The 17,414-nt window shown below is 43.2% G+C and overlaps 1 protein-coding gene across 1 annotated transcript in view; it reads left to right on the top strand.

Annotated features, from left to right (window-relative positions):
- The window catches only part of LOC116977571 (doublesex- and mab-3-related transcription factor 2-like), a 65,560-nt gene extending 48,798 nt beyond the window's left edge, over positions 1–16,762 (top strand). The window contains exon 3 of the mRNA XM_033028116.1: positions 16,680–16,762. Within this exon, the coding sequence (XP_032884007.1) occupies positions 16,680–16,714 (35 nt within the window). The 3' untranslated portion in view covers positions 16,715–16,762. The remainder of the gene's footprint in view (positions 1–16,679) is intronic.
- The last annotated feature ends 652 nt before the right edge of the window (positions 16,763–17,414 follow it).

Raw genomic sequence — 17,414 nt, 5'->3', positions numbered from 1 at the left:
GGTTGTAGGTTAATTGGCGTGGTGAAATTGTAAAATGTCCCTTGTGTGTAAGATAGTGATAATGTGCAGGGATCGCTGGTCGGCCCAGACTCGGTGGACTGAAGGGCCTGTTTCCTCGCTGTATCTCTAAATTAAACTAAACTAAAGCAAACATGTGCACATGCTCATATATACGCTGTCACACAAATTCTATGTTTAAGACCTATAAAACTATGGCTGTAATTTTTGTAATGATGAACTTGAAAGGTTTCATTCGTGTTAAGAGTACAGACTTAAATTCCAAATATATGTGATTCTATTTAGAACATCTTTAAGTACAATTTCATTGTTCTTTCAAGTTTTTTAGATTTGGAAGCTCACAACTAAAACTTTCAGAAATATGATAATAAATTGTAATTAGTTTCCTCAAAACAGCAGGCGAGATGCAGAGGATATATATAATGATAAAAACCACCATGAAGTTGAATTTATCAGTGAGTGTTATCAGCGAAAGCAGCTGGAGGTCTCCTTCCAGTGTGTAATGAACCGCATGGTACAGTAGTGTTGACTAATCATAGCCAGCCAGCATAGTGGTTTGGGATTGGCAGCTTCCTTAGGTTATGAAAAAGCTCCGTCTGAACTATCTTTCTCAATCACTATCCAACAACATACTGGAAAGTATGGTGATATGGATTTCAAATTAATATATGACTACACTTGGGTGTGATGCTCCCTTTAAATGAATAAAGTACATCAGTGCAGATTTTCACATTGGAAATGTCCTCTTAAATAGTATTTTACATGGTAGTCAGGACTTGTGTTAATGCCATCATGCAATGTAGGAAACAAATGTGGGAATAAAAATATATACAATTAGTATGTAAGGGAATGTTTGGTATCTTTTCAATACTGGCAAATTGCGTCGAGGATTGAAAAGATACCAAGCATTCTCTTGCATACTAATTCATTGCTATGCTAAATCTCTCTAAACTTCTAAGAAGGTAGTGCCACTGCCACACTGTTTTCAGAAGCTTAGAGAGATATGGCATGTCAACAAATACTCTGGCAAACTTCTACAGTAGCAATGTAGAAAATATCCTGACAGGATGCATCAAGGCTTGGTATGGCAATTCCAATGCACGGAAAAACAAGAGGCTGCAGTAAGTGGCGGACTCTGCCTGGGCCATCACAGCCCACCCCATCATCAAAAGCATCTACATAAGTCATTGCTTCAAGAGACGCCATCTAATACCAAGGATTCCCACCATCCAGGCCACACCTTCTTCTCACTACTACCTGTGGTGCAGATACTGTAGCTTCAAGTATATAAATAACATTAGGAATTTCATTGAAATAAAAAGAGAAACAAAGAAAGCAACTATGATCACAATATTATTAATAAAATTAGAATTGTTAAAAAATAATATTGGGAGTGACATCGAAAGAGAAATAGAGGGGTTTGGGTTTGAGATAAGCTTTATTGTTGCAGTATATGTTGTAGTCTATCAATCAAAATCAATCGTAAATTTAATTTCAAATTATCCTCGTGAGAAATTTGACAAAATTCACAATGCATCTATTTGTAAGCAGTTTATCATGTGGATAAAGGAAATAAAGTAAAATAAGTACAGCTTTAACATAATTTTGTGCGCTAAAGAAATACAAAATCAGATTAATAGTCAAAAGATATGTGGAATTTCATCTCTGGCAAACTAGATGGTTAGGTCAATGGGGTATATTTTGGAGCATACATACAGAAGTTAATGCCTCTATATAGAATATTTGACACAAACTGATTGAAGATGAAATTCTAAACACTTAGGTCTGAAACAGAACTGGTTAAAAAACCATGGCGCCATGTTTTCTAATGCATTGTTCAGGAAAAAAACATTAAGAATACATCAGGTAATGGAAATCAATTGTTCAAAGTATAGTCTGAGTGAGGAGGCACCTCCTAACAGGGGTTGATGGGTTTGTATCAAAGGAGAAAAACCAAAAGACCCTCATAGTCCAGCACGGCATAAAGAAAGAAGATAAACATACACCTCAATGTAAATCACCTCTTTCAAGTCATTTAGATTAATACAAAAGTTTGAAAATACATAGTTCTATATAAAAACACCGTTTAGATATAGTGGTCAAGGAGGCTTACGGTACATTGGCCTTTATCAACCAGGGTATAGCATATAGAAGTTGGGATGTTATGTTACACTGAAGAAGGGTCTCAACCAGAAATGTCACCCATTCCTTCTCTCCTTAGAGATGCTGCCTGTCCCACTGAGTTACTCCAGCATTTTGTGTCTATCTTTGATTTAAACCAGCATCTGCAGTTCTTTCCTACATATGTTATGTTACAGCTGTACAAAGTGTTGTGAGGCCACATTTAGTGCATTATGTTCCATTTTGTTCACCCTGCTATAGAAAGGATGTTGTTAAGCTGGAAAGAGTGCAGAGAAAATTTATGAAGATGTTGCCAGGACTTGAGGGCTTGAGATACACAGCGATGTTGGACAGGCTAGGATTTTTTTCTGGGAGCGTAAAAGGATGAGGGGTTGATCTTATAGAGGTGCATAAGATCATGAGGGGAATAGATAGAGCAAATGCACAAAGTTTTTAACCCAGATTAGGGGAATCAAGAAATAGAGGACATGGGTTTAAGTGAGAGGGGAAAGATTTAGTAGGATCCTGAGCGGTGACTTCTGCACAGAGGGTGGTGGGTGTATGGAACAAGCTGCCAGAGGAGGTACACAAAAATGCTGGAGAAACTCAGCGGGTGCAGCAGCATCTATGGAGCGAAGGAAATAGGTGACGTTTCGGGCCGAAACCCTTCTTCAGTAGGGGGGAGAAGGAAGGAAAAAGGGAGGAGGAGGAGCCCGAGGGCAGGGGGATGGGAGGAGACAGCTCGAGGGTTAAGGAAGGGGAGGAGACAGCAAGGGCTAGCAAAATTGGGAGAATTCAATGACGCAAGCAACCCAGGCGGAATATGAGGTGCTGTTCCTCCAATTTCCGGTGTTGCTCACTCTGGCAATGGAGGAGACCCAGGACAGAGAGGTCGGATTGGGAATGGGAGGGGGAGTTGAAGTGCTGAGCCACCGGGAGTTCAGGTACGTTATTGCGGACTGAGCGGAGGTGTTTGGCGAAACAATCGCCCAACCTCCGCTTAGTCTCACCGATGTAAATTAGCTGACAGAGGAGGTAGTTGAGGCAAGTACTATATCAACATTTAAAAGGAATTTGGACAGGTACATGGGTAGGAAACGTGTAGAGGGATATGAAGCAAATTAGGGCCGGTGGGAATAGTGTAGATGGGCCACCTTGGTTAACATGGGCATGTTGCGCTGAAGGGGATACTTCTGTGCTGTTATTACTCTGAACAATCAAGAGAATGCGAATACATTAAAATGTAGATTACAAATACAGAATCTCAGTTATCATAAAAGATAGACACAAAGTGTTGGAGTAAATCAGCGAATCAGGCAGCATCTTTGGAGAAAAATAATAGGAAAGATAGGTCTTCTCGATGCATGTGGGTACCTCAGAACAGAGTAGGGAGAGATTAAAGATGTCCATGAACCCTCCCTCTATTAGGTCCGCGCAGTTTCTAAAGGAGCGGCTAGGGACACCATCTGGCTCACCCTCAGGAAGGCCGATCTTACTTCTGCAACAGTAACCATGGGAACAGGCACATTTGAGTCTGTTGGGACGGATGTTATCACCCTGATGGCCTTTTGCTCAAAGGGAGTATCAAATTCATAGGCAGAGCCGCACTATCACCAGGTTTGCTGCCTGACTTCTCTTTGTAGCCCATTATAGTATTCAGACCTTCTCTTAGTTGATGGGTGGTTATGCTGGGACTCAAGTTTGTCCCAGTATTGTCTCTAAGTATATATTTAGAAGCTGTTTTGTTTAAACAGTCAATCATCATTAATTGAAGTTTGGTTGTTGAATGTTGCTTTAAGGTAATATAACACAGGTCAAATTAGTCCTTGCTGTAGTTTCTTGGCTGATACCTTGTTATTAGTCTACTTAATGTACTAATGTTTTTTAACCTCACAATAGAAAGATTATCCCGTCTTAGATTATTTATATTTAACTATGATAACTAAGAAATATGAAGAAGGCTTCCGACCCAAAAAGCAACGATAATCGAGGAAATATGGAGCTGACAATAGACTGTTGTGGGCTCCACCTTTATTTGGCTATTGTTGCTTTTCGCATATCTTCCATTCATTTGTCCTAAGTACTGTCTACATCTCTCATTCCCTTTCCCCGACTCTCAGTCTGAAGAGTCTGAACGCGAAACATCACCTTTTCCTGTTCTCCAGAAATGCTGCCTGACCGGCTGAGTTACTCCAGCTTTTTGTGCCTTTCTTTGGAATAACCAGCATCTGCAGTTTCTTCTTATGCATGTACTCATCTATAGTATGATCTGACTAGATATCATGCAAACAAAACTCTTCACTGTAAGCCGGTACACGGTACAATAATAAAACAATACCTATACCAATATGTTTGAAAAATAAGGGAAGCGCCACACCACTGTTTTTAACTTAGTTTTTAAAGCGAGTTTATAGCTCAAATCACTCAGAAAGACAGACCATCCCAACTCAGCACCGTGCCGAATTTCCACTCTTGTTGCTTGGGAATATGGAGACTATTTAGAGAATCCTGGTTGACTAGCTATGCACACAATTATGGCACTAACATAATCATAGAGATTGAATAGTTTCAAGAGGCACCCCATCTCTATTTTCTATGTTTGACTAGGGATTGTCAATATATCTGGTATAAAAACACCACCACAACTTGAGAGCAAATGAAACTATTGTACTGATGAGGGATCATTTAGGACCTTCTAGTCCACAAGACTGAGCATCATAGGAAGCAATGCATTTCACAACTTTGTTATCGATGATTCATGGTTTTTATTGCATTTTAAAACTTTTTGATGAAGATATATATATAAATTCCTCTAGCAGTTTCCTGGAAATGTGAGTAATAGTTTGTTGAAGTGCTTCTGCATAGAAGTTGGTGTTCAGTCTTATTTATTGCACTAAACATATAATGTTTACTGTAACATATAACATGTTTAAACATAAAGCATTAATATCACAGATCTATCAAATTTGGTCTATCAAATTTGGGCAAAAAGTTTGAAAAATATCTGAAAATAAGCATGAGTTCTTGCGCTGAAAAGGGACCTTTGTAATTCCTGTGAGGACCTTTACTTATGGCTTCATTGTTATTGCCAAGATGACTACTTTGAAGTGAGTAGATGCTTCAATTTTTTCCTCCGTAAAGGGGTAGAAAAGGCTGTATCTCTTAGTGTAACAAACTGTATCCATCAACTTCATTGCTGTGACTGACCCCTAACTCGCTGAGAACTGTTCAAGGGACCACTATCACTGCATGCACGTCTTAGGAGATTTAAGAAAATCAGTGAAGAGAGTTGGAGGAATTTATTTAACATAATGTTAGTCATTGAAAACTGATGCTTGGAGCTGTTGTGTGGAGAAAATTTACATTCACAATTCATATTTTTTGTGTGAGTTAGTTAGCTGCAGTTGTAGTTGGTGGTGAAGGAAAGAAGCACTGCACAACCTATGACAGCTGCAAGATTGATGATGGGCCAATTTTATATTAAGATGAATCATGTACTTATGTGCTTAAGCTAAATCCCTGTTGGTAGCTAATCCATTTGGAAATTTTAGCTAATATGCACAAAACATCTTTTATGTGCAGATTGCACATGAAAATGTGCAAATGGGTCAAATTTATTAGTGCCGTTTCACTCAAGAATGTTGCTTTCCAACGATGATAAAATCTTATAAACACAAAGCAGACAGACCCAGTTAAGCGTGGCATCACATAAAAACAAGCATAAGAAAATAATTTTTATATATATTAGCTGGTGGAAATGGATAACTATATCACAATAATTGAATTAGAGAGCTAATGGAGTTTGATGCAAATAAGAAAATGTATCAGTAAATCAGTTTAAAATTATTCCTGGTTGAAATTTAGATATAATTCTAATTGTCTAACGGGCCTGATAAATCACACTGATTAAAATGAAAGAATATATTTTAACAAATATAGGTGCATGTGATAGGAGTATATATTTTGAATATTTCATTCACTTTTGTATCAAATCCTATCTCTAACCCAAAGTTTGACTCTGCTTTCAACAAGCAAGAGGATCCTACAAAGCGTTACCCATCTACACGCCCATTACTAAAATCTAACTGCAGATCAGAAGGCCGCAGAAAAACTTGCTTCTGGCCTCACCGTAGCCAGAGGTATTCAGACAAGGCTGTCCTGCTTCATGTCAGAAATCTTTTAGGATACCAATACAAGGTTGCACATGAGTTGGCTGTTGTTCGCATCATGACTGCCATAGGTAATATTAGACTACTGTAAATTAGTCGTTTGTGCTTATCCACAGATTTAAGCAAAAATAAACAAGACAGTTTAAAAAACAAACATAGAACATACATAGAAAATAAAACTGCACAGGAACAGACCCTTTTAGCTGAATCTGATGCCAGGTTAAACTAATCTCCTATGCCTGCACGTGATCCATGTCCCTCCATTCGCTGCATATCCACATGCCTATCTAAATGGTTCTTAAATGCCTCTATCCTATTTGCCTCCACCACCACTCCCAGTAGTGTGTTCTAGGCATCCATTACTCTCTGTGTAAACGAATTGCCCCTAATTTAAACTTTGCTCCTCTCACCTGAAAGTTAAGGGTCTGTCCCACTTGGCCATCATTTACACGACAGGCCTGTAGTGGCTGATGCGCGACAGTCGCGCGCGTCATCATGCGTCCGCACAGCTGTCTGGAGTGCAGGACATCATTTGAATACCCAGTTTATGATATTTACCCAGTTTATGATATTTATGGTGATTTTCATAAATGTTCCAGTTTCTTGAGTGATGATAGCAATTGGAAAAACTGCAGATGTTATGCCCCTATTCAAAAAAAGAGGTGAATGAAAAGTAGCAAGCTGCAGACCAAATTAATCTGTGGGAAGGAACTGCAGATGCTGGTTTAAATTGAAGATAGACACAAAATGCAGGAGTAACTCAGCGGGACCGGCAGCATCTCTGGAGAGAAGGAATGGATGATGTTTCAGTCTGAAGAAGGGTCTCGATCCGAAACGTCACCCATTCGACCCGAAACGTCCCCCTGTCCCACTTGGCTGTCATTTACGTAACAGGCCGGTGGCGCGCGAAGATTTTGTACAGGACGAAATCCTGGCGTGCTGCGCGATATCGCGCACAACTCCACACTCCTCACCACTCAATGCGCCCGTCCCGCGCTACCCACACGCTCCACTACCCACCAGGTCGCGTAAATGGCGCGCTACTGACGGCCAAGTGGGACAGGCCCTTTACGCTCTAGTCTTTGATATTTCCATTCTGGGAAAAAGATTCTGACTATCTACCCTATCTATGTCGCTCATAATTTTATATACTTTTATCAGGTCTCCCCTCAGACTCTGATGCGCCTGAGAAAAGAATCCAAGTTTATCAATCCTCTCCTTGTAGTTAATAGCCTTTAACCCAAGTATCATTCTGGAAACCTTTTCTGCTCTCTCTCCAAAGTCTCCATTCTTTGTGCAAATGTCGGTGGGGGCGCTGCAATGGCGGCAGCCCTGTCAGCAGCGCTTTAGTTTTTTCAACTTTTTTTATTTTTTTTAGTATGTTTTAAAGTATGTTTTTAATGTTTCTTTGTGTGTTTTGTGTGGGGGGTGGTGTGGGGGGGTGAGGGGGAAACCGTTTCGGTCGCCTCCTCCATGGAGAGGCAACTTTTACCAGGTCGCCTCCCCCTTGGCCTAACAGCAAGGATCGGCGCGGCCTTTCCCGGAGACGCGCCCGGGGCTTCAGCGGCGGGCGCAGCGTGGACTCTCGGCATGGAGCGGGCGAGCCCTCGCTGGAGGGGAGCGCTCCGTTTCGCTGGCCCGGGGCAGCCGGCAGCCTGAAGCCGCGGTCTGCACAACTCCAACTGGCGCGGCGTCTACAGCCCGGGATCCCTCGTGGGGGACCCGGGGGGAAGAAGAAGCCATCACTGCCGGCCCGCGGCCAACTTCTACCACGGGCGCGGCATGGACTTACCATCACCCCTGGAGGGGAGCTTCGACAGCCGGCCCTGCGGTCTGCGGTGCTTCTGGCTGCGGCGCGGCGGGGACGTTAAACTTTAAATCTTCGACCGCTGGCCTGCGGCTTACACCAACTTAAAGCCGTGGTCTCCTGTGGGGAAGGGCCGATCCTGGACTTACCTGGACTTGTACCTTGTCCTTTTACCATCTGGACGCTCACAGCAACGGCTGCGGAGGGTTGAGGTCCCGACCACGGGGGGGAAATGGAGGAGGACTGGCCAAATTGTGTGCCTTCCACCACAGTGATGAATGCTGTGGTGGATGTTTATGTTAAATTTTTATTTTGTTGTGTGTTCTTTATCATTGTACCGCTGCTGACATATTCATTTCACTTGCACTTATGTGCAATGTGACAAATAAACCGTATTGTATTGTATTGTATTGTAGAATGACTAGAACTGCACACAATAACCAAATTAGACCTAACCAAAGTCCTATAAAGCTGCAACACGACTTCCTGACTCTTAACATCAATGGCCTGACCGATGAAAAGCTGTCCATTGTAGCCATTTCATAGAAACATAGAAAATAGGTGCAGGAGCAGGCCATTCGGCCCTTCGAGCCTGCACCACCATTCAATATGATCATGGCTGATCATCCAACTCAGTATCCTGTACCTGCCTTCTCTCCATACCCCCTGATACCTTTAGCCACAAGGGCCACATCTAACTCCCTCTTAAATATAGCCAATGAACTGGCCTCAACTACCTTCTGTGGCAGAGAATTCCACAGATTCACCACTCTCTGTGTGAAAAATGTTTTTCTCATCTCGATCCTAAAAGATTTCCCCCTTATCCTTAAACTGTGACCCCTTGTTCTGGACTTCCCCAACATCGGGAACAATCTTCCTGCATCTAGCCTGTCCAACCCCTTAAGAATTTTGTAAGTTTCTATAAGATCCCCCCTCAATTTCAAAAGGTTTATTTTAACCTAACCTTCATAGAGCAGCACAGCACAAGAACAGGCCCGTCCACCCATAATGTCTGTGCCAAACATAATGCTAAGACCATCACTTACCGTCCTGCCTATAACCCATATTCATTCCTTGCATATCCATATGCCTATCCAAAAGTCTTTTAAATGCCACTAAAATATCTGCTTCAATCACCATTTCCAGCAGTGCATTCCAGGCACTAACCACCTTCTGTGTAAAAAACTTGCTCTACACATCTCCTTTAAACTTTTCCCCTCTCACCCTAAAGGGCCTGTCCCACGGGAATGCGACTTGCTTGCGGCAAGCGCGACCTAAAGGGCCCGTCCCACCAGCATGCGCCTGCATGCGGCAAGCGCGACCTAACCAGAAGCGGGAGCCGCGCGGAGGTCGAGTGAGTGACACGGCGTCGAGGCAGCTGTGGGCCGGCAGGCCGTTGCCGTGTGGAATTTTTAAACATGGTCAGTTTTTCGGAGCCCGGCGCGATGTCGGGACTAGCTCCGCACAACTCCATACGGCTCCAGCGATCGAAGTGGGACCGACCCCGCGAGGCCGTACGGCTCAAGCGACCACGTTAGGTCGCACATGCCGCATGCAGGCGCATGCTGGTGGGCTTTAGGCCGCGCTTGCCGCATGCAGGTCGCATGCCCGTGGGACAGGCCCTATAGGCTATGGCTTCTGGTATTTGATGGTTCCATTCTGGGTAAAATATTCTGACTGTCTACCCTATCCATACCTCGCATAATTTTATATATTTCTATCAGGTCTCTTCACAACTTTTGGCTTTCCAGAGAAAATAATCCAAGTCTGTCCAACTTCTCTCACGCAAATCCAGATATCATTCTGGTAAACTCCCTCTGCATTCTTTCCAAAGCCTCCACCGCCTTCCTGTAATGGGGCAACAGAACTGCACACAATACTCCAAATGCAGCCTAACCAAAGTCCTATAAAGCTGCATCATGACTTCCTGACTCAATACTCAACGCCCCAACCTATGAAATCAAGCATACCATATGCCTTCTTTACCACAACATCTACTTATGTTGTCACTTTCAAGGAGTTATGGAGTTGAATTCCAAAATCTTTATGATGCTGGAATGTTGAGGGTCAGCTGACCATGGAGGACTTTATCAATGCCTTACTAAAATCCATGTAGACAACATCAACCATACTACCCTCATCGATCACCTTTGTCACCTTCACAAAAAGTTCAATGAAGTTAGTAAGACATGACCTACTGTGCACAAAGCCAGGCTGACAGTTCCGAATTAACCCATTCTCTTCAAAAGGGAGTAAATCCAATCATGACGAATCCTCTCCGTTGTTTCCCTACCACTAATGTGAGGCTCACTGGTTTATAATTCCATGGATTCTCTCTACTTCCCTTCTTAAATAATGGAAGGATTGATGTGTTCCTATGTACTTCACCAAGAGTCAGTATAGATGAGTTCACATGTTCAAGAGTCTAAGTTCCTGCTCATCAGGACCCTCGATGGTTAGACTTAGCGGCCCCATATGTGGTCAGGCTCATCGCTGTTGGGATTCCATGAAAGTGCGTTGCTGCATTGAAATATTGTGAGGAGCACAATAAATAGAGAGATCAATTCAGGAGCATAATGCAGTGCTTTCCACATGCATTAAAGCACTGAATTTAGATCCCTTCTAACTGACTGTTCTATTTGAAGAATGGACCAGCTGGTGTATTCCATTTGTGAGTCTACCAGTCAAAGTGGGGCAATGAATCATAGGAGCAAGGAATGTCTCTCGTCCCTCTGAAGTAAAAATGACCTTCTGCCTTGAATAGGCCTGGAAAGCTGTAACCTCCAATGAAGAACTTGTCTTGTCAAACCCCTGCAGGCTGAATGCATTATAGCTTGTAAAACGACTTGAATAATGAGGAGTTGTATACTATAAACGCATTCCAAACTGGTGTATTGGTAGCACTCTGAATTTTGGAGAAGTCAATGATTAATATATCTAATTAAAATGACCTAACATGAAGCATGTTCAATGTACAGATTTATGTCAGGGGATTGCTCTGCTTCCAGAGTCCATGAGATGTTCAATATTGTTGCACAATTGGGAAAAGGCTAGTGAATAGAAACTAGCAAGTTTGCAAGTTCAGAATGCAAATCGATAAGAATCCCAAAAGTGATGGCACTTCTCAACCAAATTGTGATGGTATTTGTCCATTGAATCCTAGCTTCGTATCATTCACTCATGTTAGCTGAGTCTCTGGGCACATCCTGTCCCTTCAACAGGACAGACCTACCGCCAGAGGTGACAGCACAATCGTATGATGTTTAGATGGAATGGTCCTGTGCATTTGCCAGCATTGACCTCAGAATCTATGAAATTTCAAGGTATAGGGTTTACATGAACAAAGAAAGCGCTTGTTAGTTATCGCCCATTACTCACTGGCAGCTGATGAATCCACACTCTTCCACGTTGAACAATACCCAGAAGGATTCAAGGTAGCAAAGATACAATATGTACTATGATTCCATTACTAAAAGCATGACTCAACAGCATGGCCACTGAAATAACTGAGCAAGTGCTGAAAGACAGCGTTTCCCCATGGTATCTGTTGAAGGTGGTGGAAGATTGAATGTGAAAGATCTTGATAACATTCATGCAGATCTACTGGTTGCAAATGCATCTGGTTCATGGAAGTGTTGGTAGGCGTTAAATTCCAGCGGTTCGGCCATTCGGTCGTTGTTTCCTGCAGTCCCTTTAACATTCTTGTGCCCCATTTCCCTTGTTCCTGTTAATGCATTGGGCCCTGGTACCCGTGCTGCCACCACACCTGGGCCCTCGTTCTTGCTCTCCCATTAATATGCTTCTGTTCCAGTTCCCACATTGCCATTATTACATTGATATCTTGGTTCTCAAGCACCTATTAACACACCTGGGCCCTGAGATTCCTTTAAACTTACTGAGCTCTCTGGAAAATTAATTGTACTACTGCATAATAACTAAAAAAAATTGTAAAAATGTGTTCTAGTATCAACTGGAATTACATTCAATAGTCAAGAAAATATTTGAGTGTGGCACCACTAAAGTCCCGAGCATGGCAGATTAACTGTTTCACTAATTTACACCAACGACTGCACCTCCACTGACTCCTCTGTCAAGCTTCTCAAGTTTGCGGACAACACAACCCTGAATGGACTGATCCAGGATGGGGAGGAATCTGCCTACAGACAGGAAGTGTCACAGCTGGCGACCTGGTGCCATCGCAACAACCTGGAGCTCAATGCTCTTAAGGCAGTGGAATTGATTGTAGACTTTTGGAGAGCTCCCCCTCCCCTCACCCCACTCACCATCAACAACACCACAGTCACATCTGTGGAGTCTTTTAAGTTCCTGGGAACCATCATCTCCAAGGACCTTAAGTGGGGGGCTACCATCGACTCCACAGTCAAAAAGGCACAACAGAGGATGTACTTACTGCGGCAGCTGAGGAAGCACAATCTGCCACAGGCAATGATGGTCCAATTCTATATGTCCATCGTAGAGTCTGTTCTCACCTTCTCCATGATGGTCTGGTTTGGCTCAGCCACCAAGCACGACACCTGGAGGCTGCAGCGAATCGGCCGATCAGCTGAGAAGGTTATTGGCTGCAACCTTCCCTCTATTGACGAACTGTATACTGCAAGGGCCAGGAAGCGAGCGGGTAAGATCATCTCTGACCCCTCTCACCCTGGCCACAAACTTTTTGAATCACTTCCCTCTGCAAGGCGACTCCGGACTGTCAAAGCTGCCACAGCCAGACATAAAAATAGCTTTTTTCCATGAGTAGCAGCTCTACTCAATAACCAAAAATCTGTAGCCTCCTTTTGCTCTGGTATTTTATTTAATTCACATTTTTAATCAATAATGTTTTATTATTAATGTTTAATGTTTTATGTATCATTCTTAACTGTCACTGTATGTCATGTTTTCACTTGCGGGTGGAGCACCAAGGCAAGCCAAGTATGTGAATACTTGGCCAATAAACTTATTCATTCATTCATTACAAAGGATGGGGAGAGAAAACAGGGAACTACTAAACTACTAGCCTCAGATCACTGGTAGGTAAAAAGCTATAAGCAATAATTAGGTTTTAGATTTTAATTTTAGAGTTACATCATGCAAATGGGCACTTCGGCCCACCGAGACCACACTGATCATCAGTCACCCATCTCTATAATACTAAAAGTCTTTGTCTTGTTTGTGGCTATGGCTGGGTGTGTGTGGGTGTGGGTGTGTGTGTCTGGTTAATTCCTATTTTCTTCCAAACGCTAGGCCACAGCCTTCCCATTTTCACACATCCTACTCACATTTTTGCTGTCGAGGCGGTAAACATCTTCCCGTCGCATTCCCACTTATATTTCCAAAGTTAATAATCATTTAAAGTTTTAAAAACAGCCCAAAAACGTACTCATTTCGGGAAAAAATCCAAGTGACGTCACAATGCACTCGCAAGGCAGGACGGGACACTCCGGGAGGGAGGGGCACTCCATCGCTCGCGGTGAATGAGGGGTGGCAGCAGTTGCAGGTGCCCGGCGGGGAGTATGGTGCTGGAGTTGGAATGGGGGCCGAACCCAGGGCTTGGGATGGGGCCGAGAAACAAGCCGCTGCTGGAACCAAGGACGAGCCTGGGTCCGGGGTCAGGGCCGAGCCCGGAGTTGAAGTCGGGGCCTGCACTGGAGCCCAGGCAGTGGCCGAGGTGGCAGCTGGAGTCCGGAGATGAAGGTAGGGCCTGCACTAGAGTCCAGGCGGCGGCCGAGCTGACGACTGGAGTCTATAGACAGGGCTGGCCGTGTACGAGAACCAGGCCAATTTCCGGGTCCTGGAGCAGGGAATGGGAATGACGGGAGGGGGTTGAAGGGAAATGAGGAGGAGGGAGATGGGGTGGGGAGTGGGGTGGTAGAGGAAGATGGGGGGGGGGAGGGGGATTGGAGGAGGGAGATGGGGGGGGGGGTGGAGGAGGGAGATGGGGAGGGGTGGAGGAGGGAGATGCCCCCTCCCTATCTACCCACACTCCCACCCTCTCTACCCCCCTCCCTCTCTACCCCCTTCGCTCTCTATCCCCCTCCCAATCCCTCCCCTCTCCCTCTACCCCCTCCCTCTCTGCCCCTCTCCCTCTCTAACCCCCTCCCTCTCTAACCCCCTCCCTCTAACCTCCCTCTCCCCTCCCCTCCCCTCCCTCTCCCCTCCCCTCCCCTCCCTCTACCTGTATACCCCCTTCCCTCTCTCTCTACCCCCTTCCCTCTCCCCCTCCCTCTCTGCCCCCTTCCGTCTCTATCACCCCTCCCTCTCTAGGGATTGAATATGGAGGGTGAAGAGGAGGAGGAGGGAGTGCTGGGGGATGAGGAGAAATGAGCCACGCCTGCACAGTGAGAGCTATGCGCAAGTGGTGCAATATTGCATTGGGGTAATGGCTAGCATTGGGGGAACAGGTGAGTGGTGGAATCTTGCGTTGAGGAGAACACCCAATGGGTTTGCACTTAGTTTAGTTCATACTAGTTCTGCGTTATCCCACTCTTGCATCTACTACCTAAGCACCAAGGGCAATTTACAGAAGACAATTAATCAACAAACCAGCCCATCTTTGGGATGTGGGAGGAAACCAGAGCACCCAGAGAAAACCCACACAGAGAGATTGTACAAACTATACACAGATAGCACCTAAGGTCAGGATATTACTGCAGCAGCATTATCAACTGTAATATGAAAGATGTAAAAACAGAACATCCTCGAAAGAATAATGGAATTGAGCAGAGTCAACATGGATTTATGAGGCGGAAACCATGCTTGACTAATCTGTTGGAGTTTGTTATGGAAATAGATATGGGGAAACCTAATGGATATGATGTATTTTGGTTTCGGGAAAGTATTGGATAAGTGTTTTAGTTGCTTTGGTAGTTAGTCAGCAAAGTTAGAGCTGGTGATGATGTACTGTTCAATTGGTTAATAAAAAAAAGCAAAGTTTGGGAATTAAAGGATGTCAATTTTATGGAGTACTCAAGTTTTGGTGCTTGGAGTAAGGGGGTCAGCTTTTCACAACTTATATCATAATTAAGCAATCAACACCAGCAATTTTGACGTGATAACTGATAACTACATCAGATATTTATCTTCACCCCCAGATTCATGATAGTCAACTATAGGTCAGTTGAAAGAGATTCAAGATTCAAGAGATTCAAGAGAGTTTATTGTCATATGTCCCTGATAGGACAATGAAATTCTTGCTTTCTGACAATTTCAATCTGGTTCACACCAAGCAACTCATAACTTGTTAATGTGGTTATTATATTGATGATTCTCAGAAAGAGAGGTCACTGTACATCTGATATAAGCAAATAAGAGAAATTTTATATTATATATCAACTATAGTACTTCTCATCTAAGAATATTTGTTGATACTGGATATAGTAAATAGAATTTTATGTAATTCCTCATCACTACTAACATAAAATGTTAAAGGAGGGGAAATAAATGTGGCTTAGAAGCACTTTGTCCAGATGCCAATCAGTAATGTTCCTGCTAGGAAACTGTGCGTAAATCTTTTCATCCCTCCAGATAAGATCCCTACAAAAATACAGACAATTAAGTGTTTCCCTATTAAAAGCTTCTCACAAAACATCCCAGTGAATAGTTCAGGTTTACTATTGAAGCAGTTTAAAGAAAACATAACCAAAGAGCACAAAGCCCAGATGCCAATATTATTTTTTCTTGCAAGCACAAGGAAAAAGTTTATTTTCCTAAACACTTCTAGTTCTTATTGATCAATCCCTAATGGTATCCAGTAGGCAAAAAGCTGCTCATCACTCTGTTCCAATCTTGGCTGATCATATTTGTTATGTCTGCTGCCTGATAGATTTTTCCTAAAAATATTTAGCCAGTAACCAGAGTGTTATTTTTGTTTCAAACATGAGCAATGAATCATATAAAACCATTCTAATTAACCCACTGTAACACAGATTAAGGCCAACAATCAAAAATGTCTGGGCATTTCAAATAACTCAATTCCACAATATGTATTAGTTGTTTTACACTGCTACATTAGTAAACTGTGGGTTTTGGTGCATTATCCTTACAGCTATCAAAAAGCAAAATTAAAATCACTGAATCAATATCCATTCCCTACTTTACGGCCTGATGATAATTCTACAGGCATCATTCAGTTTTCTAATTGCAAATATTGGCAGGATATTTATATATAAGGGAAATATCAAAGCTGATGAGTTAAGCTAACATCCATGAAAAGACACACTTTTCAAAACTGGCCATTGTATATATAACCATAGTCTGTATGGTCATCTTTGATTTTGTATGATTTGAAAACCTTACGTGCAGATGCCCATTCTGCCAATTCATTCAAATGCCAAATAGGAAAAGATGCCTCAAGCAACAAATACTAATGAGCTGGTTAAAGTGATGTGCTAGATGTTTCCAATTCAAAAGTCTCACATTGGGCCATATTGCATCTTTCATCTGTGAAGCAGGAAGCCAGAACGCTGCTCAGGCTTTCCACAGTCTTTAGGAGGTTGACACCATGAACCTCTTATGTAGGGTCAGTGATCAGCTGTGAATAATTGGCTTGTGAATTTTAGCAGGGATGATCGATGCTGCTTCCCAGAATATCCTGTGACAGATTGAGATATTAGACAGACTATTCAGTTAAGTATTAGATAACATGGTACGTCTTATAATCTATGTACCTAAAAGTCTGATCTTGTATGTGGATGTGTGTGCGTGTGTTTGTGTGTTTGTTTGTGTATAATCACATCTTCTCGAAAAAACGATGCGCTAACGGTAAAATGTTTACATATTCCGGTAGAGATTTTTCCCGTGGAGTCCGAAATCGCCTTATCTGAAAATTTCATGCTTTATTTCTCGAGTTATCACTGAAAATGTTCAAAAATCTGACAAAACTTAGAATTTAAAAACGACTGTCTTTTGCTGATGACGTCACAATAGGCCTGCATGCCCTTCTTCCTTGCGCTGTGAGTGATGTCACCCCCCCCCCCCCATTATTCAAGACTCTGCCTGCCCCCCGCTCCAAAAGACACAGAAAGAACGAGCAAGTCGGGCCCGCCCCGCTCGCCGAGTCCACGTCGCCCCCTCTCTGCCCTTGTTGAGGGGACGGGACCGAGCTGTCGGGTCCTCGGGTCAGGTCCTCTCTCTCTGCCCTCCCTCTCTCTGCCCTCCCTCTCTCTGCCCCCCCCTCTCTCTCTCTCTCTCTATACCTCCCTCTCCCTCTGTAGCCACATATGCGAGTTGGGGGTATGCGTGAGTGGATAGGGAGGGGGATGGGGTAAAAGGAGCAAATTAATAATATTAATATAATA

The sequence above is a fragment of the Amblyraja radiata genome, chromosome 10, assembly GCF_010909765.2.
Source record: "Amblyraja radiata isolate CabotCenter1 chromosome 10, sAmbRad1.1.pri, whole genome shotgun sequence".
Taxonomy (NCBI): Eukaryota; Metazoa; Chordata; class Chondrichthyes; order Rajiformes; family Rajidae; genus Amblyraja; species Amblyraja radiata.
This window is presented reverse-complemented; position numbering and strand designations above follow the sequence as displayed.